Consider the following 25,403-nt stretch of genomic DNA (forward strand, 5'->3'; position numbering starts at 1 on the left):
TATCATTTCGTGTTGAAATGGGGTAAAGGTTTAGGCAGTCAGCATTTATTGACTTTTGCGATATTTCGTCAAAACCAAAAAGAAAGACTTCTTTGTCATTTTCCTCGGTAAACACTGTAAGCATTAAAAGTTTACAAATATATATAAGTTTTAAATATATGTGAGCCTATATGTAAATGTGCAGGATTATAAAGATTGATGACACGTGAGGTCTGTGGGGTCAGTAAATGACTTTACTGTGACCATAAAGCTCAATTATCCTTCAAAACAAATCTGTATTGCTCATAGGTTAGTCTGTGTATAAATAACCAAGTGTGGTGAAGCCGGTGTTACAGACTGTAAAGCATGGACTGTCACACAGCAAATGTATAGCCCAACCCATAAAAGCAGAAAATAAAAGTGTATCAGTGATAGCTACTAAAAAAGCAGCATTTCAGCACAGCCGAGACATCACGGATGTTTGAGGAATCCTTAAAGAGTCCATCCTCCTCAGTCATATAAATCTGACATTGAAGCATTGAAATAAACCATAACAAAGTTCCAGAGTCTTTCTGAAATCACTCATCTATTCGTCCATCTGTAGACACAGTCCTGGTTTTAAGTTGTTTCCCCAGCGATGGTCTTGAAGGGGATCATCTCAATTCAGCTCTTAAAAGTAAAATGATGGTCTCTAGAGGTATTTGTGGTGAATATTCACAGTAATTTCCAAACACCTCTATTCACCTCTTTACTCTCCATATATAGTCTTTCCTTCTTCTAGCCTTCAGCTGTTGCATTTTATAGTCACTATGTGCAAAGACTATGATCATAATTCTCAGTCATAGCTTTTCAAGCCAGTCTGAATCACAAGGGATCTCTTTTGTTCTGTACAACATTAGCTACCGATAATAGTATAGTATAGGCTCCACACTAAAAATATGCCCTAGCTTGCTTCCCTCCCTCTCTCTACCTCATCTTGACAGGTTTTGGGACCTCTACTGCTTTGTGTTTGACAGCGGGTGAGCTCTCCCCTGATTCACCTGTCTTTTTAGCCACTTTCGGGCTAGAGTTGCCTTTCCTGGTGGACTGCGGGCTATTATTTCCTTTCTTCTGTAGCTGGGGACTAGATGAGCCTGACCCGCCTCTTCGGGCCAGTAGAGGGCTCCTGGAGGTCTTTATTTTAGGTTGCTGTAAAGAGTCTGTGGGCTTCAGGGGTCTAAGACCCAGCAAACCACAGTAGTAGTTACACTGATGCTGAGTAATGAACTGCTCCATTATCTTTGGAGATGCCTTATCTGTGAGTCCTTGATACCTGCAGCATAGATGGCAATGTTAGTATCCACAAAACAAATGATGGGGAGATAAAAATGAGCATCTTATTATGTATACCAACCCTTTAGACTTTGTAGCAATTGCGATACTTGTGATCTTCGCATCGACACCTAAAATATATATAAGAGTTTATTATTTATTTCATTATACTTACATTACCAAAGTGATTTATTAGTTAATAAGCATATATTTATTTACCTTCAAGTCGGGTAACAAGGAGGTTTCCATTGGTCCATTGATGGATCCAGTGCTGGAAAGTGCAGCACTTCTGCTCCACCTCAGAGGTGCCTCTAGTGATCAATCTATCAGTGCCGTCCATTAAACAGTATTTCAAATATTCGCCTTTCAAATCAGCCTCCACTGTAGCGTATGGGATTGTGTTGGCTGGCCGATACATTAGATGAAGGGGGATCACTCTGTGTTGAGTCAGGGAGCAAAGATGACTGGAATTAGTCACATCATTATGACACGGTCTCATATTTGGAATAATAATCAAGCATAATATCAGACCACTGATCTATATGACTGGATTGCGCATAGAATGCTAATGTAAAAGTGAGAAGTGAAGAGTTGAAGAGAGGGCGTCAAATGTTAGTTTATTTATTGTATATACACTCATCTAAAGGATTATTAGGAAAACCTGTTCAATTTCTCATTAATGCAATTATCTAATCAACCAATCACATTGCAGTTGCTTCAATGCATTTAGGGGTGTGGTCCTGGTCAAGACAATCTCCTGAACTCCAAACTGAATGTCAGAATGGGAAAGAAAGTTGATTTAAGCAATTTTGAGAGTGGCATGGTTGTTGGTGCCAGACGGCCCGGTCTGAGTATTTCACAATCTGGGATTTTGACGCACAAACATTTCTAGGGTTTACAAAGAATGGTGTGAAAAGGAAAAAACAGCCAGTATGCGGCAGTCCTGTGGGAGAAAATGCCTTGTTGATGCTAGAGGTCAGAGGAAAATGGGCAGACTGATTCAAGCTGATAGAAGAGCAACTTTGACTGAAATAACCACTCGTTACAACCGAGGTATGCAGCAAAGCATTTGTGAAGCCACAACACGCACAACCTTGTGGCGGATGGGCTACAACAGCAGAAGACCCCACCGGGTACCACTCATCTCCACTACAAATAGGAAAGAGAGGCTACAATTTGCATGAGCTCACCAAAATTGGACAGTTGAAGACTGGAAAAATGTTGCCTGGTCTAATGAGTCTCAATTTCTGTTGAGACATTCAGTAGAGTCAGAATTTGGCGTAAACAGAATGAGAACATGGATCCATCATGCCTTGTTACCACTGTGCAGGCTGGTGGTGGTGGTCCCCTAGTTGCCAATTGGGCATTGTTTAAATGCCACGGCCTATCTAATCATTGTTTCTGACCATGTCCATCCCTTTATGACCACCATGTACCCATCCTCTGATGGCTACTTCCAGCAGGATAATTCACCATGTCCCAAAGCTTGAATCATTTCAAATTGGTTTCTTGAACATGACAATGAGTTCACTGTACTAAAATTGCCCCCAGTCACCAGATCTCGCACGTTTGTCATAATAATACATTTGCTACGTTCTGTCCGCTGATTTGATATGTTTGTTATTGTAATGAAATTGAATGTATAGTAACTCACTGTTAAAAATGTAAAATGCATCACTTTAAATAAATAACTATGTACATGCTTAGAACAACTGTGTTGTAATAATGTACAGGGACACATTTAAAGTACTGTTTTATCGTTAAAATCTGATAACGTCATGCACAATCCAGTCATTCATGTAGATCATCGTATCTGACCTATAATAACATCTATATGTAAAAGACGATACTCATGATTTAAGTTTATTTCGTGACTTACTCTAATGCGAAACCAAAGTTCTCGATCACTCGGGCCTCTGCAGCAAAGATTTTGCAGTATTCCCGAACAGTATTCTGGATTTTACATTCCTGGGGATTAAGAAAACAATGATTTGAAATCAATGTTATCATTTATGCAGACCAGGTTATATGGATTCTTTTCTATGTGGCAAAAATTGATAATTTACACTGCCAAGCAAAAAAGGAACAAAAAACACTATATAAGTATTGTAAGGTAGTCAATATGAGCTGTATAATGATGTATCCATACAGTACAGTATTACAGTATAAATCACTATTCATTTAACTTGCATGAAAAACTGAAGTTTAGACATTCTGCTTAACTTTTTTTCACTTGTTTCATGAAAGAAAGAAAATAATATTAATTGAGAAGATTACAGTATTACATTTTTTTGTGGTGAAAACATTCAGTTCTATTGTTAATAGAGATGCTTGCGTATAATGTACAATGTAATGCGGTGAGACTCCAACCTGTTTTGTGATCTCTAGATTTTTCTCAGCCAGGTTGCTCTCTTCCTTCGCCCCATATGCAATTGGATTTTTTACTTTAGTGATGCATGTGCTGCCTGATTCAAAGACAGGGTTCAAACCATAGATGGCCTTAACCCTGCAGGTCTTGTGTACACATCCCTCTCCAATTTGGACCTCCTCTGTCATAATGCGTCCGAAAAGTTTCTCGCCCCAGTAACCTGAGTCTGCAAGGCCTTTGGTGAACATCATTGGTGTCATCTCAATCTCTTCTCCCACTGATAATATAGCACATAGAAAAATCAACTTAAGGCAAATAAGACTTGATGTGTAATTTGAAGGAATAACCGCACTTGTTTTACCTTCTAAATCATCCCTTAAGAAAAATTCTGCCAGTACTGCCAAAGGAAAAACAGTAAATGTAAAGTCAATAAAAACTCAGCTGAACAAATTTTAATTTATTTTAATTTACAGATTTTTTGGGTTAATCAACAGATTGATTTTGATTTACTGTCAGCACTGAGCAGGTAATCAGTGACGTCTGTCCCGTATTCATTCTTGATTGAGCAGCCATACACTCCACAGTCTCTGCTGGACACCTGGACTAAAGCCAATGCCACTGGACTCTCATCTCCAGCACTACAGAAATATTAACATAAGCATGCTTAAGGAACAGTTCACCTTAAAATGAATGCACGAGAAAGAAAAAGGGCCAGTTCATCTATACTTGGATGTTTAAAAAGAGAACTTCTGTTAAAGGTACCTTGACTATGAAGACATGCTTTAATACTTTATATTTGCCTTCTACTACTAAAATCCATTGACAGAAACTGATAAAATATTTTTATTACTTAAAAAAACCCAACATGTAATACTTGTTTTAACCTATGGAGGCCGCCATTATGTTTCGTGCATAGCGCATTCTGGGTTGATGCTGTGTAGTCGTCAAATATTATTTAGGGTGACCATACATGCCATTCTTAAAGGACAAGTTCTGTATTTTACACTTAAAGCCCCGCTCTCAGACCGTTTATGATGAAATAGAACGGCCCCTACCGAAATTTCAACATATGCAGCTGCCCTGAGAATGTTCGGGTGTTTGTTGTTTCACCTTCCACCTCTACAATGGATGTATAGGTGCACAGGAGCAATCCTTCCTAAAATGCATTAAACTTTTGTTTACAAAGACGTGAAACCCACAGAGTGGCCAGGGGTGTCCACTGACATGCTGACACAAAAATCGCTGCAAAAGATGCTCTCCAACAGGTGTTTTAGCATTCGTTGTAAACTTGTGGACCTATTTTTCCAAACGCCTCACACCCGTATATTCTTCCGCTAAGAGCTTGAATAATAGACACTCCAGCCCAGTTGGTGGCGCTAATCTGCCTTTGCCAACTGCAAGAATACAAGCAAGGTTCCCGGCGCACAGCACATCTAATACAAGTCAATGGAGTTGGACAAAAACTACGATAAAACCTGTTGGAAAGCATCTTTTGCAGCGATCTTTGTGTGAGCATACCAGTGAACACCCCCGACCACTCGGTGAGTTCCACGTCCTGCAAACGAAAGTTCAATGCATTCTAGGAAGGACCGTTTCAGTGCACACACGCAGCATTGTAGAGGTGGGAGGTGACACAACAAACACCCGAAAACTCCCGGGCCAGCATCATATGTCCAAATTTCAGTCAAAACCGTTCTATTTCATCTTAAACAATCTGAAAACAGGGCTTTACGTGTAAAATACTGAACTTGTCCTTTAAAGTGCACCTATTTCATTGCAAACAACGTCATTTTGTGTATTTGGTACTACAATGTGTTTGCATGGGCTATGGTTAAAAATACATTATTTTCCACAAACAGTACATTTTTGTAGCTCCAGATTTAACCCTCTTCCTAAACGCACCAATTTGAAAAGCACTGTGTCCCTCATTGGCCAGCTAATCTGTACGTTGTGATTGGCCTGAATACCTATGACGTCAGCGAAAATCTGACGCTCCTTAACATGTTTGAAAGATTTGCGGACAATGCAATGCTAACAGGAATTAACTTACAGGCTGTGAGTCCGAAGCGGGAGGAATTATGATAATGTCGGTCTTGTCTAGTCACCAATTCCAGGAAGTAAACTGTTGCCTACAATATGTGTGTTCGGTGAAGTCCAAGAAAAGAGATTTACGTTGGAGACGATAACTCGCGTCATAGTTTACTTTGGGGTTTGTACCTTTTATATATCGTTAACATGTACTAATACACACTCACACACAAAAGGAAATTTAAAATCGTGAATCGGACAATAGGTGTTCTTTAATGTTCTTGTATTTTAATGACACGCAGATGACAAGATCACATAACGCCACCTACTGTATGTGAGCATATAACTCTTCACATAATTTGGTGGCCTCCGAGTGAAAAGATTTTTTCAAAGTTTATTAAAATGACATTTGTACTGTTTTATAGCCAATCCCAGCGGCAATCTATTACCCCACAGCTTTGTGAGAGTCCTAAATGTAGTGGTATTAAAAATTTGTTGAGTTTTCGCAAGTGGGCGTGGTTTCAGAAACGAAAGCGGACACGCCCCCTGCGTTTCAAAGCAGTTAATACTGGTTATTTTTTCCAGATTTTGATAACTTATTTTATTTACTTTGCGGATTTGTTATCATTCATTTAGCTGGGTGGTTAATAACAAACTCAGAACATATTTAATATCACGTTAATTTAAATGTACTTGTATACCACCACATGAGGGCAGTGTTTTATAGAAACTGGCACAGATGACGCATCTGGGGGTGTATGTGTGTGTGAGTACAGCATCACTGTGCTGATACAGCACTGTGAGAAACAAATTTAGATTTTAATATGCCGTGATGGCGAAATGGAGCAGTGTTGGGTTACTGAGTCTGTGTCTGGTTAGGTTAGAAGCCCCACACCACAGTCACAGCTGTGGAGTTCATGGTCAAATGAGAATTGTGAATGACAAGACTGCATGATGCAGCTTACAATATAGCTTTTCAATGTTTACTGCATTTAACTTTTTCATAGATAGCTTATCTGCTGGTTATCTTAGTAACATCTTAGTTTTTTGTATTCTATTCAGTGTGTACATGTAGATGAAGTTGGTGCTAAGTAACTTACCGCCTTTCCACCTCCACAATCTCCTCTTCATCTCTGTACCACTTGATGGTGGAGTCGCTGAGAACGTTAAAAAACTGGCACCACAGCTTCAAGTGGCCCGAGGCATCTGAGAAGGTCTCTCCCCTAATCTTTCGGATAACCTGAGGAGCTAAATGGAAAAGAGGTCGGGACAACTTGACAGGGACAACAAGGTACAGTAAAAATTGTTCTCTAATGTTTACTATTCCTTCAACAAACATTCCTTACAGCTGATATCAGAACAGTGGGGATGTCTAGAAGATAACTTGTTGGAGAAGAATAAAAATGCTTAAAAAATGAGAGAAACAGCCAACAATATATCCCAATGAACTGTATGATGCATTGGTATAGTGGCTGATGGGATGCAACCGAGAGGCAACCACCCGATCTCTCTTATGAAGTCAATACAGACGTGATTTAAACTGCAATTCATCGACTGGCCGCTAGAGGCTGGCTCCAAAAGGGAGTCAATTCCCATAGACCTCCATGTTAAAATGGTCGACTTTACAGTAGAAAATAATATGTTTACAGCCTGGTACAAAGATAGTTTTTTGGTCTGTATAGCTAAGTTTGCTAAGTTTTTTTGTAACTCATCTGTTTAAATTATATTAAGCCTTAAAGTTCTCCATAATTAAGGGCCTTTGCCCTTTGGCCATTTGAGTGATGGTTGAACAGCCACTGCTGTCACTAGAGTCGAGTGAGGCGGGCGTGGTTTCAGCAACCAGTCACCTCAGCTTCACCCACGTCCCTCCTTTTTACCCATTTTCGGATATCCACGAGTGATGCGCGGTGACGCGCGACCAAGATGGCGACGGCAGGTACCGCGTACTTTAAGCTTCAAAAACAATCTTCAGAAACCTATGTATGACGGCAAGTCCAAATCCAATGTTGGGTTTACTTCCTGACTGCTGAGATACCTCCATCGTCCTGTCCCACAATTCTATGCGTGTGTGCATGGGGAATGTTATTGGTCGAGCCTGGTCGAGTTCGATAAAATAAAATGGCGGCCGAGAAAGCGTCTGGAGCACAAATTTAGTGTAAATAAATGTATATTTTCACTTTTTACACCATTTAATTGCATTTCGAGCGAGAAATTAGTATTGTAGTTTTCAAATATGTGATTAGTTATCACAAAGGCGCTCTATGTTAACATTTCAAACACGCTGCCTATGAAGTGTGTCCGAAAGCGTTTCTCTGAGCTGCTTTCATGTAGTCATTGCCTCATGAGGCGTCAAGGCAACAAGTCAGCTGCCTAAGTTTTTGAACACAGCCATTGAATTATGGTTAAATGCTGCTACATCCGAAAGCCAGAGGGCACTCTTGTGCAGAAACTCAATATGCGCCGCAGAAGAAGTACCATTTACACACGCATCTCCAGGAAATGCCTATTAGCATATTTATATGGCTGTTCTTCAAATCTTTTCAGGTATTTTTATGATAATAAAGAATATATAATAAGTATATTTAACATGCATTTAAATGCATGTTATAAATGACTCAAACTCACAGTGATTTTAGAATGATAAGGACTTCCTACTGATCAAAGAGTCGTAGAACATGAAAGAGCTGTGCATAATATCGCCTTTATGATTCAGAATCGATATCAGACACATGCAATCGTGCTCAAAACTATTCATACCCCTTGTAAATATGACCAAAGAAGGCTGCGAAAACAAATCTGCATCGTTAACACGCCCGATCCTTTATTAAAAAAATCTACAAAAATCGAACCTTTCATTGGAGAATAATACTTCCAAATGTGGGAAAATCTCATCATGAGAGAAAAAATTTTCTCCAATACACACTGCTCACAACCAATCAAACCCTTCCATTCAACACCCCTGTGCAACCTCCCTCTCCCAAGAGAACAGCCCCGAGTCCCCACCCACAATGCCCGATGAGCCCGGAGAACACCCGACAGGAGATCAGAGACCATTCCCCCATGCAGAACCCCTCCAGATCCCCCAGACTCCAGCCCCATGTTGGTGCTGCTTCTTGTGCTCAGTGACTCACCCCTGTGTTAGTTTTGATGTTTGTTTTGGATCATTGCCCTGAAGGAAGATCCAACCATGGCCCACCACACGATTTCCAACAGGGACAGTCAGGCCCCGATTCCCCATCTGTTGGTACTTCACAGAATCCACGATGTCATGCATCCGACCAAGATGTCCAGGACCTCCAACAGAAAAACAGGCCCACAACACCAAAGACACAGCGGCACGTTTCATTGTACACATGGGGTACTTTTTACCCCTGTGTGCATCAAACTAATGTTGAGTGTTTTTTTATGTTTTATTGTCAGTGCACACAGGGTTAAAATGTACCCCATGTGTTCAATGAAATATACTGCTGTATCTTTAATGTCGTTTTTTTCCTATTTTTCTGCTGGAGGTCCTGGACATCCCGACCAGACACATGAAATCATGGACTCCACGAAACACCAACAGACAAAAAATCAAATCCTGACCGTCCCTGTCAGAAACCACACAATGGGGCACGGCTGGATCCTCCCTCAGGGCAACGATCCAAAACTAACACAAAAATGAGTCACCGAGCACAAAACTAAGCTTCTGCCATGACCATCCCAGTCCCCTGACCTGAACCCTAAAGAAAATGAGTGGGATGAACTGAAGAGAAGAAGCACCAACATGTAGCTGGAATCCGAAGGATCCGGAGAGGCCCCGCACGAAGAAATGGTCTCCAAACTCCCGCCAGGTGCTCTCCAAACCCATCAGGCACCACAGGCGAAGACCCAGAGCTGCCCCCCCGGGAAAAGGAGGCCGCAAAAAGCACTGAATCAAAGGGCATGATCAATTGTGATCAGTGTGCACAAGAGAAAAACATTTCATAATGAGATTTCCCCCCACTTTCAAAATGATTATTCTCCAAATAAAGGTCGGATTTCTGTAGATCTTTAAAATAAAAGATCAAAAGCATCAACAATGCAGATTTATTTTCACAGCCGCCTTTGGTCATATTTACAAAGGGTATGAATAATTTTGAGCACGACCGCATATTAGCGTGTTGCGATTTATCATTACATAAATCCTAGATGCTGACTGAGTAACTAGCTGATATTACAGAGTTCAAGATGATCTACTGGTTATCTGCATTAGGTCCTTGTTTTGAAAAAAATCTTTTGAAAATCTTCGGACAACCTTTCCAGACAGCAGATGACTCCAGGCCGAATCTGCAACGGAGCTGCTGACTTCGGCGTGGATCCAGTGCAGATTCGGCCCGGAGTCGTGAATAATGGTCAACAGACACGAGGGCTACTATCAATGCATGAAAACCGTCAACTAATTCATTCAAACCAAAAATGTGTTACCTTTGAAAGGGTCCAGCTTCTCCTTTTCTGCTGGTTTGCTCTCTGTCTTTGCACTGTCTGCCACCTCTGTGCTCTCCTCCTTTGGTTTTGGCACCTCCAGCGTGGCCTTGCGCCGGGCCGTCAATGGTGAGCGTTTTTCTGGCGGTGTTTGCTGTCCACTCTGAAGTTGCAGGAAAGCTGCCCTACGTGCCTGACTGGGTGACATATACGAGCTGTCTTTCTTACCCTGTGTGTCAGATCCTTCATCCTCAGACTTGGTTTTGGCGAGGTAGATTTTGCGGCGAGCACCAGACGCGAGCTCCTCTGGCGTGGCAGAAGGGATTAGGGTAAGACTGTCACGTCGTTTCATTTTGGGGCTGCTCTCACAGGAAAGAGTGGACGTGGGTGTGCTCCCCCCACTCTCCTCCCCTTTTTTCTCACTTCCATCCACCGATGCAGCTGACACGGACCCCTGATTCTCCAAATTTGGGTTATTCTTTGCCATAAGTCTACGCAAACTGGCGGGACTAAGTGGAGGGAGAGTAGGTCCCACGGGGGTTGGAACTCCAAGTTTCTCAACTGAAGATTTGTCTCTCTGAAGCCTGTCAGCTTCAGGTTCTACTCTTGTCTCTTTTGGTAAAGGAATTTTGTCAGTGTCTTGACTAGTAATACTATTTTTTGTAGATATGTCAAGACTCAGTTGAGTCCTAAGCTGCTCTTTTGGCTTCTCAGAAGCAGCGACAGTGACCTGATCAGTTTCACTCTTTGAATCTTCTTTCCTTTTTAAACTGTTATCAGTGTTTGTGACAGAAATGGGAGGAATTGCATGTGGTTGATCTTTTGAGATTACTATGCCAGGAAGTGAGGGCTGGCTGAACGTTTGCACTTGTTGAGTAGTGGTTGCATTATCATCAGCACATGCTATGTTAATAATAGGGATACTGTTGTCATCCTCTCTGCCCCTCCCATTGCTGATACTTCCTTGTGTTTCTCCACTTCTCGCTCTTGTATCTAGATTATGTGGTTTAACTTCCTGTGCTCGCTCCCCTGAAGGTGCTGACAGAATGTGCCTAGTCACGCCTGAAGTCTCTGGAATAACTAAAGCATTGTTTGGGGCCGATTCGCTTGATGTCCTTGTTGCTTCATCTGCTGGTCTCTCAATTTCTCGAAATATCTGTGCAACCTCCTGTGTTATTGGTTGCATGACTCGCTCAGGCTCCAATTTCAAAATATCATGTCTAGGTATATGAGTAGGTTCTTCCCGTTTGACCCTCTCTGGCAGTGTGACCTTGATTTCTGGGATGAGGGGCGTGGCTCTTTTCTTTGCCACATTTTTGATAACGGTTTCCCTCGTATCAGGGAGTATTATTATTGGTTGGGTAGCCGATTGGTCCTTCTCTGCCAAACGTCTCTCGGCTTGCGCTTTAGTGAGGATTTTTGGAGATCTGTTTACTTGATATGGCCTTGGTTGAATTTCCATGACCTCAATCGCAGCCCGTCTTACATTTTTGGAAATCTCAACCTCTGGAATCACAATGGATGCTGCTGGTTCTGAAACAACATTTTTACTGATCTTGACCTTATCCATTTTTCGTTTGCTGGAATCATCTCTCTGTTCTTCGGAGCTAACATTCACTTTCTTATCATTCCTGGTATCATTCCTCACCTTCTCACTGGTTTTGTCCAACTTATCTTCATCCCTTTTATTTTGTTTTTCTCCAACACTTGTATCCTGACCTGGCATATTTTTATCCTTCTTATCTTCCTCTCTATTATAGTCATTCGCTGAAGCAGAATCAACTCCAACTTCTTTATTCTCAGTGAGACTAACATCTGGTGCTGCTACAGATTTTTCATCAGGTTTTAAATCAATTTTTATTGCACTCTCAGATGAAAAAGAGACAGAATCACCCTTTTGATCTTGTAGCAATGCTGTATTTTGAACCTTCTTATCATTTTTTATATCACTCACTACATCTACAGTAGAGATTGGTGTGTTTATTACAGAAGAAATATTCACTTCATTTTCTTTTGCAGTAAAAGATTTCCCTACTGTTGCACCATCAATCTCTTTATTTATTTCTGTCAGTACACTTCCCTCTTGCGCTTTAACAACACGTTCTTCTTCCATATGGGGAATCTCTTTCTCATTAAATTTTAAGTCACACTTTTTGCTCTCTTCGGCCATTGGTTCAGCAGACTGGGACTCGTTGTGCATTGTAAGGGGGACAGAATCGACAACACGTTCTTCTTCAATATGGGGAATTTCTTTTTCATTTAATTTTAAGTCACACTTTTTGCTCTCTTCGGCCATTGGTTCAGCAGACTGGGACTCGTTGTGCATTGTAAGGGGGACAGAATCGACAACACGTTCTTCATCAATATGGGGAATCTCTTTCTCATTTAATTTTAAGTCACACTTTTTGCTCTCTTCTGCCATTGGTTCAGCAGACTGGGACTCAGTGTGCACTGTAAGGGGGGCAGAATCGACAAGCTGTGAAAGCTGAGACTCTGGCTGGCTCTCACAACACTGCATGCTTTCCAGGTCTGCCATGTTGAGGTCTGTCAAGGGGGCAGCTGTGCCTCCCTGATCCCCTAAAATATGCATTTCCTCAGCACCCTGCATGACCTCATCAACAGGATACGTAGATTTCAACTCTTTAGTCTCACACATAGGATTTGCCAAGTTTAATGAGCCAGGAACTTCATAGCTGATGGGTTTGGTAAGGTCATCTGTAGCCTTGAGACATAAACAAATGCTTGTTAAAATAGGTTACATAATGTATGGGCCTTAAAATAATACAGTACCATACAGTAAAATGCAAATGTATAGGCTCTGCGCCATGTGAAATAAATTAGACTCATCAGCTGCAGTGTTGGGGGTAACGCATTACAAGTAACGTGCATTATGTAATAATATTACTTTTCTGAAGTAACGAGTAAAGTAACGCATTACTTTTTAAATGTACACATTAATATTTGAGCTACTTTTTCAAAAAAGTAATGCAAGTTACTTTTTAAGTTTAATTAATTCGATAAAAAGATATATGTACTGAATTAAACTAAACGTAGTCACATTATGCACTCTATGCGTACTGTGTGGGAACAGTTTGAGTCAGAAACTGAGATGGCAGGCCAGAGCTCAACATTTTTGTGATGAAATATGCAATTTCTGAATGCAGAACTTTTCAGTCATAAAAACCCTGCAAGGACTGAAAGAGATCAAGCCTCAGCCAAGAAAAAGTAACGCAAAAGTAACGCAAAAGTAACTAAAAAGTAAAGTAAGCATTACTTTCCATGAAAAGTAACTAAGTAACACAATTAGTTACTTTTTTTGGGAGTAACTTAATATTGTAATGCATTACTTTTAAAAGAAACTTTCCCCAACACTGATCACCTGTACATTAAGGTACATCATAATTTTTAATTTTTTTAAAAGTACTAATACATTTTTTATGACTAAAACTTGTTAAAGGTATAGTTCAATGAAAAAGGAATTTCTGTCATTTATTTAAGGGGTAAAAATGTTTTGCCCTTACTTGAAGTCATTTCAACTTTAATGTTTTTGTTTTGACTAGTGATGAGTTGCTGTTAATTATAAAATGAAGTTTAGGGCTGTAACGATTAATCGTGCAAATGTGTGTTTTCTCAATTAATGAATTTGAATGAATTACGGTGAAATCCCGGCATATCCGAACGCCAGGGGGCGCTCTCATGCAGAAACTCCCTTTGTGCCACAGAAGAAGTAGAATTACAAACGCTATTCCAGGAAATGTCTGCAGGAATATTTATATTGCTGTTCTTCAAATTGTTTCAGGTATTTTCATGATAATGAAGAATATTTTGAATGATTTTGTTTTACGAATGTTGCTTTTTTAAATGCACGTTATAAACGACTCCGACTCATATGATTTTAGATTGATAAGGACTTCCTACTGACCAAATGCCATAGTACACGCACAAGCTGCGCACGAAACAAAAAATCGCAGCCTTGCGATTCAGAATCGATTTCAGACAGGCATTTTAATGGGACATGCGATTTAATCGTTACATCCCTAATGAAGTTGAATTAGTTGTACTTTCAAGCTTTTATAAACCTGTATAAATATCTTTGTTCTGCTGAACACAAATTAAAGGGGCCACGGCATGAAAATCTGACTTTTTTCATGTTTTAGTGCTATAATTGGGTTCCCAGTGCTTCTATCAACCTAGAAAATGTGAAAAAGATCAACCCAGTAACTTAGTTTTGGTAAACCTTTCTCTGCAAGCATGTGAAAAATTAGGTCATTGAAATTTGGCTCCCCTTGTGATGTCATGAGGAGATCTTATTATAATACCACCCCTTTTTCTGCACTATCCAACCATAGCACAGCCATTTATTGCAGAGAGAAATTTAAAAAAATGGTTCACAGCACAATTGAGTTTGAATTGCGATCAGTGTTTGCACTTCATCTGCTCATTTGCATAAAGGACACGCCCAAAACGCCACATTTTTGCTCACACCTACAAAGTGTCAATTTTAACATGTTATAATAAATTATCTATATGGTATTTTGAGCTAAAACTTCACATGTGTACTCTGGGAACACCGAAGATTTATTTGACATCTTAAAAAAGTCTTGTGACATGGCCCCTTTAAGATATTTTCAAACAGATCTGGGGCACCATTCACTTTCTTATTTTTCCTACTACTGTCATTGGTGACATAATGATGATTTTAATTACCTGCAAACTAAAAAAGAAAGTGTATATGCTTTTAGAACGGCTGTTTATAAAACAACATACTGTAAAGAGTACAACCTTGTGTAACTTTCTAAGTAAGAGGAAAAACAACGTTATATTTATGACCTGTCACAACACGTCTGCATGACTAGTGTTATTTGATACGACCAATACCATAAAACCACAATAATAATCTGTCAAAAAATGCATTTCATTTTGATACACATTCATCATATTGATAATCATTTTTAAAATCTCACTGACATTTATTACAGTGCATTCAAGGTACACATTTCATAAGTATGTGTGTTCTCTGCGAATCAAACTCACAACCTTTGCACTGCTAAAGTTGTGTAGCTACAGGAACTTTTAATATAAAGCAATACAATTCCAGCATTGAACAATTTTTTACTGCACTCACTGTAAATTAAATCACATATTCAATTGTGACATACAGTAAAGTGTCTTGCCATTTATGCAAGTTAAATGAGAAGTTCCTCTGTTGTGATTCAACACAGAGTTCAGATGAAATGAGGGTTCCTCTAACAGAAATACCACAACACACAGTTAACATTAACTTCCCACGAGACGTTAAGTTGCACTTCCACTTTACATTGAAAAAACAGCTGAATGTGTGGTGTTCCACGCGTCACCTGCATGCAACCGCACTGTATAGACACATGAATGAATTAAAGGGGAATACCATAAATACAAAGCTTCATCATGCTGACTAAAAATCAGGATTTCATAATTAGCAGTTAGCCGTGTCAGGTTCAAAAGGGTGATGAAATCGCAACATGCCTTCCTGACCACCTCATTTCTGTCTAATCTTGAGCTGCGGCAAAACCATGTGAGAGCTAACAGAAGTCCTGCCAAGTGCACATTCGTACCAAGACACAAACTTAACCGCTATAGTTTTAGCACAGGTTGACCTTAAGAATAATCGGAGAGTTTAGGAGTGTTAATGGTTTATAATTTAAACAAAACCTAAGAAAGCTTATGCCAAAATGAACAACTACACTGGAAAAACGTACAAAAAAACCTATAAGCACTTGAGTCAACTCGACAAACAGGAACTGAAGTTCACCCAACGTGAAAGATTACATTAAAAGCACAAGTCTGAATAAATGTTTACCTAATGAATAACAGAACAAAATGTTTTTGTTGGCGGAACAAAAATAGGCCTATTATATTATATATACACACATACTTAAAGGAGACCAAAACACTCAAGTAACTGCAAGTAACAAGCATTTTCTTGTGTAGTGATGCTAATTTTCTTTTTCTCATGGTGACAATGTCATTCATTAAAAAAATAACAGATAACTAACAAAGACAGCAACAGCAACAACATCATCATCATCTTTTTTAATAATATTAACCACCTAGTTAAACATGAGGCAATGCATGCTGCAAACTTTCAAACTCTTGTTTAATTTTGAATTGTTTAGATTACTCAATTGAGCAAACTTTTTTGAGACATTTTGGATGAAAAATTAAGTATCAAAGTCCAGTCAACAAAATAAAACATGTTGAGGCAGGCCAATTTTATTTAGTATAAATTGACTACTAAAAACGTTATTATTCTTGTTCCGGAGAACATTTGTAATTTGAATTTTTTTACAGTTTAGATACTGTATCTTGGTAAATTATTAGGTATATTAAGCACACAAAGATAAGTTTCATGTGCTCTGGCATAATGCATACGAGTTGGCCAGCGAGCTCTCTTTGTATGGTATGGCTTCCCTGAGCACAGATTAGAAACAGGTTATTTTAAGATTCAGAGAACCAAAGAATCCAGATAATGTAAAGAGGTTTTGTCTCAGTGTATAAACATTAGATATGTTTACCTATTGACCAATGAATACTTCTTACATATATAACATTTAAAAAATGTGAAATGTGTTGTAAATGCAATATCATCTTGATAATAAAAATACAAAGGTAGATAAACCTAACCAACTTCACGTCTTAAAAACTTAAACTACACTTTTGAAACTACACTGGCATGATCATTTTTTGGTTTAAATTTATGTGTCATAGTCCATTAATATACATTTGAGAAATAGAGGACTAAAAAACAACTTAACGTTTTTTATGCTGTGCTGTTTGTAAATCGTCCTCCGTCTGTGTGCGCACTCGCTTAAGTGCACTCAGTAGTGCACACATGTGGAGACGCGTTTCAGCAAAACAAAAAAAGCAAGCGAGCATAAAATCTTTCTGTTCTTGACAGGGCACATACAAACAAAATGATCTCTACAGTACTCTTTTTCCAAAAAAACATTTATTTATGTCTTAGGTTTATGTATAGATTAGGCAGAAACCAGGTCTGTGCTTCTCTTAAAGAGACAGTAACCCAATTAACCTACTTAAGTCTTTGTCATTAATGTTAATGAAACAATCCCTTTTGTAGCTCTAAAAAATAATAATTGTATTTAATTCATACAATAAAGACAGTGTTATGATTCATTTGATTTGATTTCTGAACCTAATGCTAATTTTAGACCTTACTTGTGCAACTTTGTTATTTTTATAAATGTTTGTAATTTCTTTATTTTTTTTATTAAAAAATGTGGTGGGAGGGGGGCCCCCAAACAAATTCTGCTTAGGGCCCCTAAGAGGCTCGGGCCGGCACTGTTCACATCAACCTATTGCTGTTGTTTTTGAGTATTGCTGACGCACTGAAACCCATTCTCTCTTTTCTAGATAAGCAAAAATCCAGACTGTGTGACCCACATGTTTGATGATTTAGATAAGGCAGAGCACAAATTTACTTTTTAGAATGAGCTGTGATGGTTTAACTCAAGCAGTGTGGGGCAAAAAAACTTTATAATTGAAAAGTTTAGGCTATTTTACACATCAAATTGTGAATTTAACTAAATATATGTATTAATCTGCATCGTAAAAAATTATTTGCTGCCTTCAAATTTTTAGTTGAATCAACTCAGAACAGGCTTGTGCACAATTCAGAATTGAATTGAGAATGACTCCTGAATTCCAGGAAATTCTTGAATTTGAACTGAATTTGAATTAATGTCAAAAAAGGGATCTAGAATAACAATTCGAATTTGAATTAAAGGAAGCAGAATTGCAATTCAATAGAAATTCAAAGAAATTCATATACATATTATACAGTAAATGAAGTGTTAAAAAGAAGCTTTCAGTATATGTCAGATATGATTGCATTACATATTCTATAAAACATATTAGTTTGAACTACTTGTGCAGATTAAATAAACAGGAAATGTTTTCCCCAATTAATGTTAAAAACTCTAGTCACATAACAAATAATTAAGTTTGATTTTTTTGTAATTGTAATTTTGCGGCACACGATGGAACATGACTTCATTTCCCAGAATGCTTTACTTAAGTATTTAAAAGTAACTTTCCTAACACTGAATGTATGTGAGATTCTTTCTGTTGTGTGACTGTGGAATTCCACTTCCTGTCATTCCAATTCAAATTCAGCTTCCTGTCGGAGTCAATTCAATTAAAATTCCAATTCATGAACTGAATTATGAGAGGGAGAAGGGGAGCTGACTTTTCAGGCGAGTCGAAGTACTCCCAAAAGTGCTATTACGCCATAAAATATAGTTCCTCTTTTAAATCCACTTAGAAAAGCGCTACGTTCTATTTTGTACCACCAAACTTGCTTGTATAACTACTCGTCTTAAAAAGGAAAAACGTTGATGTGTTTGGTCACTTCTAACTTTATCTCTGATTGGTACCATTGAATGAATGGGGCTAAGCTAAATGCTATCGAAGCGTCGCAGTGCGCTCCAGCGCTTACGTGCACGCACACAGATGATAGAGGGATGTATCAACTCTTCTTAGTTAAGGTAATAACATAGTTTAATATTGAAAATGAGTAGACTATTCCTTTAAATCTGATTTATTTCAACTAAAAAATTTAAGACAGCAAATACTGTTTTACAGTGCAGGTAATCACTAATTGAATAAAGCATTTGTGACATTGAACGTGTTAACTCGTCTGTACATAATAAATTGCTCTTTGGAATTGTTTGTTTGCTTTAATGCCATGCCAACTTCACTGACTTTTCTAGCAAAAAAATCCATGTAAAAAACTAAAACACCTAAAAACCTAAATATAACGCTTAGCTAAAAAACATTTTATACACTCTAAGAAAGGATGTGTTAATTTTAACACATTGTTTTGTGTTAAACTATTTAACACATTATGTGTTATTCTAACACATTGTGTGTCATTTCGTGTAGAATGTGAGCTTAAATAAATGAAATGGACAACACAAGATGTGTTAAAACAACACAAAGTGTGTTATTCCAAAATTAACACAGAGATGTGTTAAGTTAAGGACAACACACTAGATGTGTTGTCCTTAACTAGACACAAGATGTGTTAATTTAACACATTCATTTTAAGAGTGTAGGTATAAGCAAAATATAAAACTGACTAGAAATTATAAAATTCTAGTCATTTTATCAACTTGTAAAAAAACTAAGAAATAAAAAATTCATTTTAACTTGCTTACTCAAATTGCAAATATATTTTGTAATAAAAAGTAAAATCATACTTCAAAACAATGTGGTCTATGATCTCAATGACGCAACCCTTTAATGCTAACAATGAAGGACATGAAACATGATTATCTCAAAGCTGCCCACTGTGTTCTCTTAAGTATAGTTCGTTTCATCATCTTGGTTACAGACTGGTGTCATTAAACCCAAGTCTTGTCACACAAATGTACTCTCTATAAATAGCTCCCACATGCTGTGTTACTAGTAAGAAGAGGAAGTTCTGCTTTACAGACAGCTAAAAATCAACAGGTCGTGAAGTGCCATGAACTCACCCCGATCACTGGCGAATGGGAAATCTGGGGGACTTCCTTTAGATTTTTTTTCTCCTCAGTTTTCCTTGGCATCTCTTGTTTCTCCAAAGAAAGCGTAGTATCAATGCTCTCGAGATGTCTTTCATGGCTCTGAGATGTATTTTCAGGTTTGTGTGCATTGGATTCAGAAGTATGTTTAAATGAACTAGAGTTTATGGTCTTTTTTGAGGTTGCTGGATCTTGTGTTTGCTGTGGAGGTTTTAAATTGACACGGTGAGATGGTTCCTTCACCAGCTTTGGTACATCCTGCTCAGAGGCCACACTGGGTACCAAAGTTTTAGTCTCTGGTTCTTGTGTAGTGATGCTAATTTCTTTTTCCACACTCGCTCCACTAGTTTTTCGTGTGGCTTCGGCTGTTTCAGTAGACTTCTTACTTTTGCCAAAGAATATGTCCTTTAAGGAGTGCAAGACCGAGGTTATTGCTGACTTGTGTTGATGATCTGGCTCTTTATTCAGTGCTGCCTTGGCTGCGGATATGGACACAGCTTTTTGTTCCTGCTCAATTTGCTTAATTCGCTCTCTTTCTCTCTCGCGCTCCTTACGGGACTCTACTTCTTTCGATCGCTCTCTTTCCTCTTCTTTTAATCTTTCTCGTTTTTTCTCCAACTCTCTCTCTTGTTCCTTTTGAAGAGCACTGACGTCCACCTCCATGATCTCCTCCGGCTGATGTTGCTCATCAGACTGCGACTGCACAGACTCGGCTAAGTATTTCGCTAAACTCTTTCCTTCATAACCATCTTGTTTTCTGATGTTCTCAGCATTCTGAATGATATCAGGCTCATTAAATCCATTGGCAATTCTCATTTTCTTTTCCCCTAGCTTTTCTTTGGCAGACTGCTGTACGGTGATGACTTCTTCTGCATCACATATATGGTTACGTTTCTCATCACCATTCTCCGTTGACAGCTCTGTGGTTCCTACAGAAGCTTGGACTGTTATATCTTCAGACTTATCATCTATGATTGAAGGTTGCTCTTCAGCGTTTATCTCTTGCGAGGGTACGTTCTCCTCTCCGTGGGTTACAGAAGCGCTCAAGGGTTCATTTTCAGCAGGGGACCTACGCTTCCTCATTAAGCGTTCCTGGTTGCTCACATTCAGCTGCTCCTTCTGGATGTTCTCCTTTCCCCGGAGTCGACTCTCTTCCAGCTCGCGCCGCTTTTTCTCCGCCTTCTGTTTCAGCTTGGCAAAGAACCTTTGGTGGATCATGTACTCGCTCATGGTGCCCACCTCCAGCACCCCAGAACAGGAGACGATGCCTTTGCTGTTCCTCGCTGAGGCCTGATAAATAGCTGCATCTTCCTCTGTACAACTAAGAAAGGAGACAAAAGTACAGTAGATAACTGCTAAAACTGTTTATTGTAATTTAAATGTATGCAGTAAGCACAGATACATTTCGGATTTTAGAAAGAAACTTGTAAATGTACAATTGTAGATGTGGAGTGTGTGATTTTTTCCATTGCGAAATATTTCATATTTGGGAAGACCACAGTATCGATCTAATTCCATGTCATCTTTGTACCAGGTCAGCTCAGGAGCCGGATAACCTGTACGGGAAGCGCATGGTTTAAAAAAATACTGAAATATGATTCGAAAAGTTGGTCTTCATTATAAACAGCTACGGTTGTACATCACCATTAGATTTTATACACCATACACAAAACTATTAAACAAATGTTTAGTAACAATAAAATGAATATTTATCTGCTTTTGCTGCGTGTCTGGTTACTCCACACATAATCATAAGAAAAAATAATATTTTAGTAACTTACCTGTGACCACACAACTAAATTTGACATTGCAGGTTTCTGACACTGCCTTGGATTTTATGGTGGTCTCAAAACATGGCTGTGTCTCCTCAGTCAACTGGGCCATGACGGTACATAATGTACTCCTAGGAAGGGAAATAGAAAAGTGTGAACTTCAGTGCAGAACATAAATCAATAAAAGCAATCAAGTTTATTAGAGGAAAAGATTAATAAATCAGTCAAGAGAGATACAGTATGTAAATATACACTACAGATAAGACTGGAAGGAAGGGCTGCAAAGTTAATTAAAGGATATTATTTCTCAGGTTGATATCATATAAAGGTTTGCTTTCCAAAATTTCTAGGGTAAAATATCTGGTGGTTATTTGGGAGGGTGCAGGGGGATGGGTTGATGAGAGAGAGTAAACACAACATTCTTATCAAACTGCAGTCAAATGCAAGTGGATAGGATTTTTTCTGAGGAAAAAACAGGAAAAAGGGAAATAGAAATTGTTATTTAAAGTTTAGTTAGTTTAGGATTGACCTTTTGGGAAGCTTTTATTACCTCGACGGCCTGTAGTTTGAATACCTGTAAGTTGAAAAGCTATTTAGAAAGAGGCAAATAAATGAAGACTCAGAAAATCAGAACATAATTTGGGGACAAGAGCCAAGAAAGTTTTGGAGCATATCGAGTAATAAGCTATATGTTATTGACCAATGGTGAGGATGGTGTGGTTTCTTTTGGCATAAAAGTAATTGCACAAACACAACATGACCAATGTGATAACCACAGTTTCGGTGCATATTTCAGTGAAAACCATACAAAAGTATAAAAATAAGCCTTCAAGGTGTTATGTGATTTATACTGATCATGAAGTCATGCTAAGTTTCCTTAATAACATGTACAAGCAAATACTGCATGTGACCCTGTGTGTGAAATCCAGGCTCAAGTCTCAATGTAATTTTGAGATTTGGACCATTAAAGTTTCATTTCAACAATTTATTTCATTTATCGTAAGATAGATTTCGTAGGATTGTTAGAAAACAGTAAATCACAAAAAATGACTTTCGCAGACTGGTTCACATATGAGATAAATCATAGTATAAGTTCATTACTTTCTAAGGACTTCAATCAATGTATTTATTTTATGGGTATTACTTTTTTATTTATTTATTTCTATTGAATTTGTGCATAAAACAAGCAAAAAATCTGCCAATAGGGTAAGATTTTTTTTAATTAAGCACTTGAAAAAAAATTTTCTTACGCCATTAGCAGATTTTTTTTATTATACATTTTTATTTTTGCTGAAAGTTGTAACAAATTCAAGAGAACATACTACAACTTTGAATGGTGTATCGAAAACAACAATCATTTGAAATAACTAGAAATAGTTTAAGATTTCAAAAATATGATACTTTTTTATTTATAAACAGAATTACCAGGTTTTCTAAAGATCGAAAGACAGTATAGATATTAGGCAATATCCAAATTGAGAACATAAACGATTATTAATCAAAACTAAAGCTTAATCAAACTACACAAATGGTTTATACCTGTTTTCAGGCCTGACATTGGAAAGGTAATTGCGACCGTCAGACCACCCGCTTGATGCTGGCACATCCTCCCCATTTTGGCTGCCCAATCTCCCATTTGCTGAGAAAGAGCGAGTCATTGGCCTTCTGGATGTCATTGTCCAAAAAAAGTAAGTTCAACAGTCCAAAAAACCCCCAAACTCTCTAAGTGGGGTTTCTGTAGAATAAAATAAGGGTCTGGCTCTGAACTTTTAGAACCAAAATGAAGAGCTCCACTTCGATACTGACTGGGGAGCTACCGAAAGGAAAAAGACAAATTAATTCAATTCCAAAGAAAAAATGCAAACATTTGAAAATATGAATAACTAGTATAGCTAACTAGTAAAATGTGAAATCGTATTTGCAAAAATGACAAAACATTTAGAGAGATCTGTTTTGGAAATACTAGTCTCAACAAGCAGACCATTTGAACAGGGAGGTTATAAATAGGATCTGCTGTTTGTTACTTTAACTTGGGTCACACACAGTTACTTCTCTTCGATTTCCAACCAATAGATATTTGAATTTTAACACTGAATTACTTGACAAAAATATATTACAGAAAAACAATGAGCAAACTCACCATTCGTATGCCTTTTGCCTGTTCTTTTGAGCCTGCTGTCCCACTACCACTAGATCTGTCAATCACAGCAGAGCATGTGTTGCCAGCAGGGCCCTATTTATAGCAGGCCCACAAATAGGCGCAAGAGCACATCACATTTTCCGAAACTAGCCATTGCTCTGAAGCCACTTGTAAGCAGTGTCCGAGAAAAAAAACAGGATTAACTTTCAATCACTGATCACACGGCTAATTAGTCCTTATCTGTTGTAATTATCTGATCATACTCCCTAGAGATATGTAAACACACAGAATATGAAGTCAAATAGTTCCAGTCTAGTGCAAAAACAGTGATGGCCCTTGTTGACAGATCTCTAGCCAAACTTAAAGCATGGCCCAGGTTTGTTTAGGACAGCCCACTCTGTGTCAGTGGTGGTTGAACCATATGGCCTGAACAGCCTCCCCACAAGTCAACATTTTTTCCCACCACCAGTCACATGTCATTGCATCATTTTCCAATCATAAAAGGGCTCAGATTTCATGATGTGAAGACACCACAACATGTCATTCAAACAGAGCATGTTCACAAATAATAACAACAATAATTTATGCATTATTTATTACGCTCTTATCTTATTGTTTATATAGAACACTATTTTAAAGTTAACCATTTAAAAATAACATGAAATCACAGTTTAATTATTTATATTCTTAATTTTATTACTAAAAAAGTAAGATGATTAGCTATAAGTCAAACCAATGCTAGTGGTTGCCCCTAAACCAAAGAAATACTTCATATAGCATTAACCAAATAAAACCAATATTGCTATATGGTGCAGTTAAGGTAAGGTCCAATCTTCACCTCCCCTACTGTGTCCAAAAGCTGAAAATGCTGCTTTTTGAGGATGCATTCCAAGGTGAGATGTACCCTTTATTGCTTTTGATATCCCACAATCCACCACCCCTTAACAAAATTAACCATGGTTTTATTGTGGTAAAAGTGTAGTAACCATGGGTTTTTTTTTGTGTAATCATTACTATCAGCAAAACCATGGTTTTACTACACTAATGGTTTTTGAAAACCATGGTTGTCAAAACAATGGTTATTTTGTGGTTAAATGTAGTAAAACCATGGTTAATTTTCGTAAGGGACGGCATGTTAAATGGATAGTTCACCCAAAACTTTGTTTTTATTTACTCACACTGTCGTTTGATACCCCAATGTCTTTCTTTGTTCTTTAGAACCCAAACACAGATTTTTTTAAGTTTACTGGTTATTATGGGAGTGGATGGTGACCGACTCTTTAAGCATCAAAGGGACCCAAAAGTGTTAACCAAATAACTCTGCTCAACTCGTGCTGTATGGCTACTGTACTTTTTTAAGCGTACTGAAACAGCAGGGTTTGGTAAAAAAACAAACTAACATAATCCATTATTTGAAAGCCTTGATCTGTGCCTGAAAAATTGTTTAGATGATACTATTAAATAACGTGCAACAACTGAAACAACAGCGACGTCCACAACATGAATGTATGGAGTACATGTCTTCAGGACACTTAAAGTTATTTAGTAGTTATTTATTTAAAGGATTAGTCCATTTTCTTAAAAAAATCCAGATAATTTACTCACCACCATGTCATCCAAAATGTTGATGTCTTTCTTTGTTCATTTGAGAAGAAATTATGTTTTATGAGGAAAACATTCCAGGATTTTTCTCATTTTAATGGACTTTAATGGACCCCAACACGTAACAATTTCCATGCTGTTTAAAATTGCAGTTTCAACGCAGCTTCAAAGGACTCTAAACGATCCCAAACGAGACATAA

The 25,403-nt window shown here is 38.2% G+C and overlaps 1 protein-coding gene across 1 annotated transcript; it reads right to left on the reverse strand.

The window, feature by feature from the left end:
* Positions 1-106: 106 nt before the first annotated feature.
* Positions 107-23,945, reverse strand: alpk3a (alpha-kinase 3a). Its single transcript, XM_073853568.1, has 15 exons — positions 23,602-23,945; positions 23,001-23,274; positions 22,012-22,035; positions 21,471-21,592; positions 21,121-21,245; positions 19,663-21,003; positions 10,133-12,851; positions 6,787-6,934; positions 4,169-4,296; positions 4,020-4,055; positions 3,661-3,935; positions 3,170-3,258; positions 1,510-1,727; positions 1,373-1,421; positions 107-1,291 (listed from the first exon to the last, which is right to left on the reverse strand). The coding sequence occupies exons 2-15, from the start codon at positions 23,135-23,137 to the stop codon at positions 946-948; spliced, it is 5,757 nt and encodes a 1,918-aa protein (XP_073709669.1). The 5' UTR covers positions 23,138-23,274; positions 23,602-23,945; the 3' UTR covers positions 107-945.
* Positions 23,946-25,403: the final 1,458 nt, after the last annotated feature.

This window comes from Misgurnus anguillicaudatus, chromosome 15 (genome assembly GCF_027580225.2).
Source record: "Misgurnus anguillicaudatus chromosome 15, ASM2758022v2, whole genome shotgun sequence".
Taxonomy (NCBI): domain Eukaryota; kingdom Metazoa; phylum Chordata; class Actinopteri; order Cypriniformes; family Cobitidae; genus Misgurnus; species Misgurnus anguillicaudatus.

Excerpts from the sequence above, each read along its gene's own strand:
- alpk3a (XM_073853568.1), bottom strand. The coding sequence starts at position 23,137 with ATGACATCCAGAAGGCCAATGACTCGCTCTTTCTCAGCAAATGGGAGA. Across the intron at positions 22,036-23,000 it reads AATGTCAGGCCTGAAAACAG|GTATTCAAACTACAGGCCGT; the intron begins GTATAAACCATT and ends TTCAACTTACAG. Across the intron at positions 21,246-21,470 it reads ATTTAGTTGTGTGGTCACAG|GTTATCCGGCTCCTGAGCTG; the intron begins GTAAGTTACTAA and ends CTTCCCGTACAG.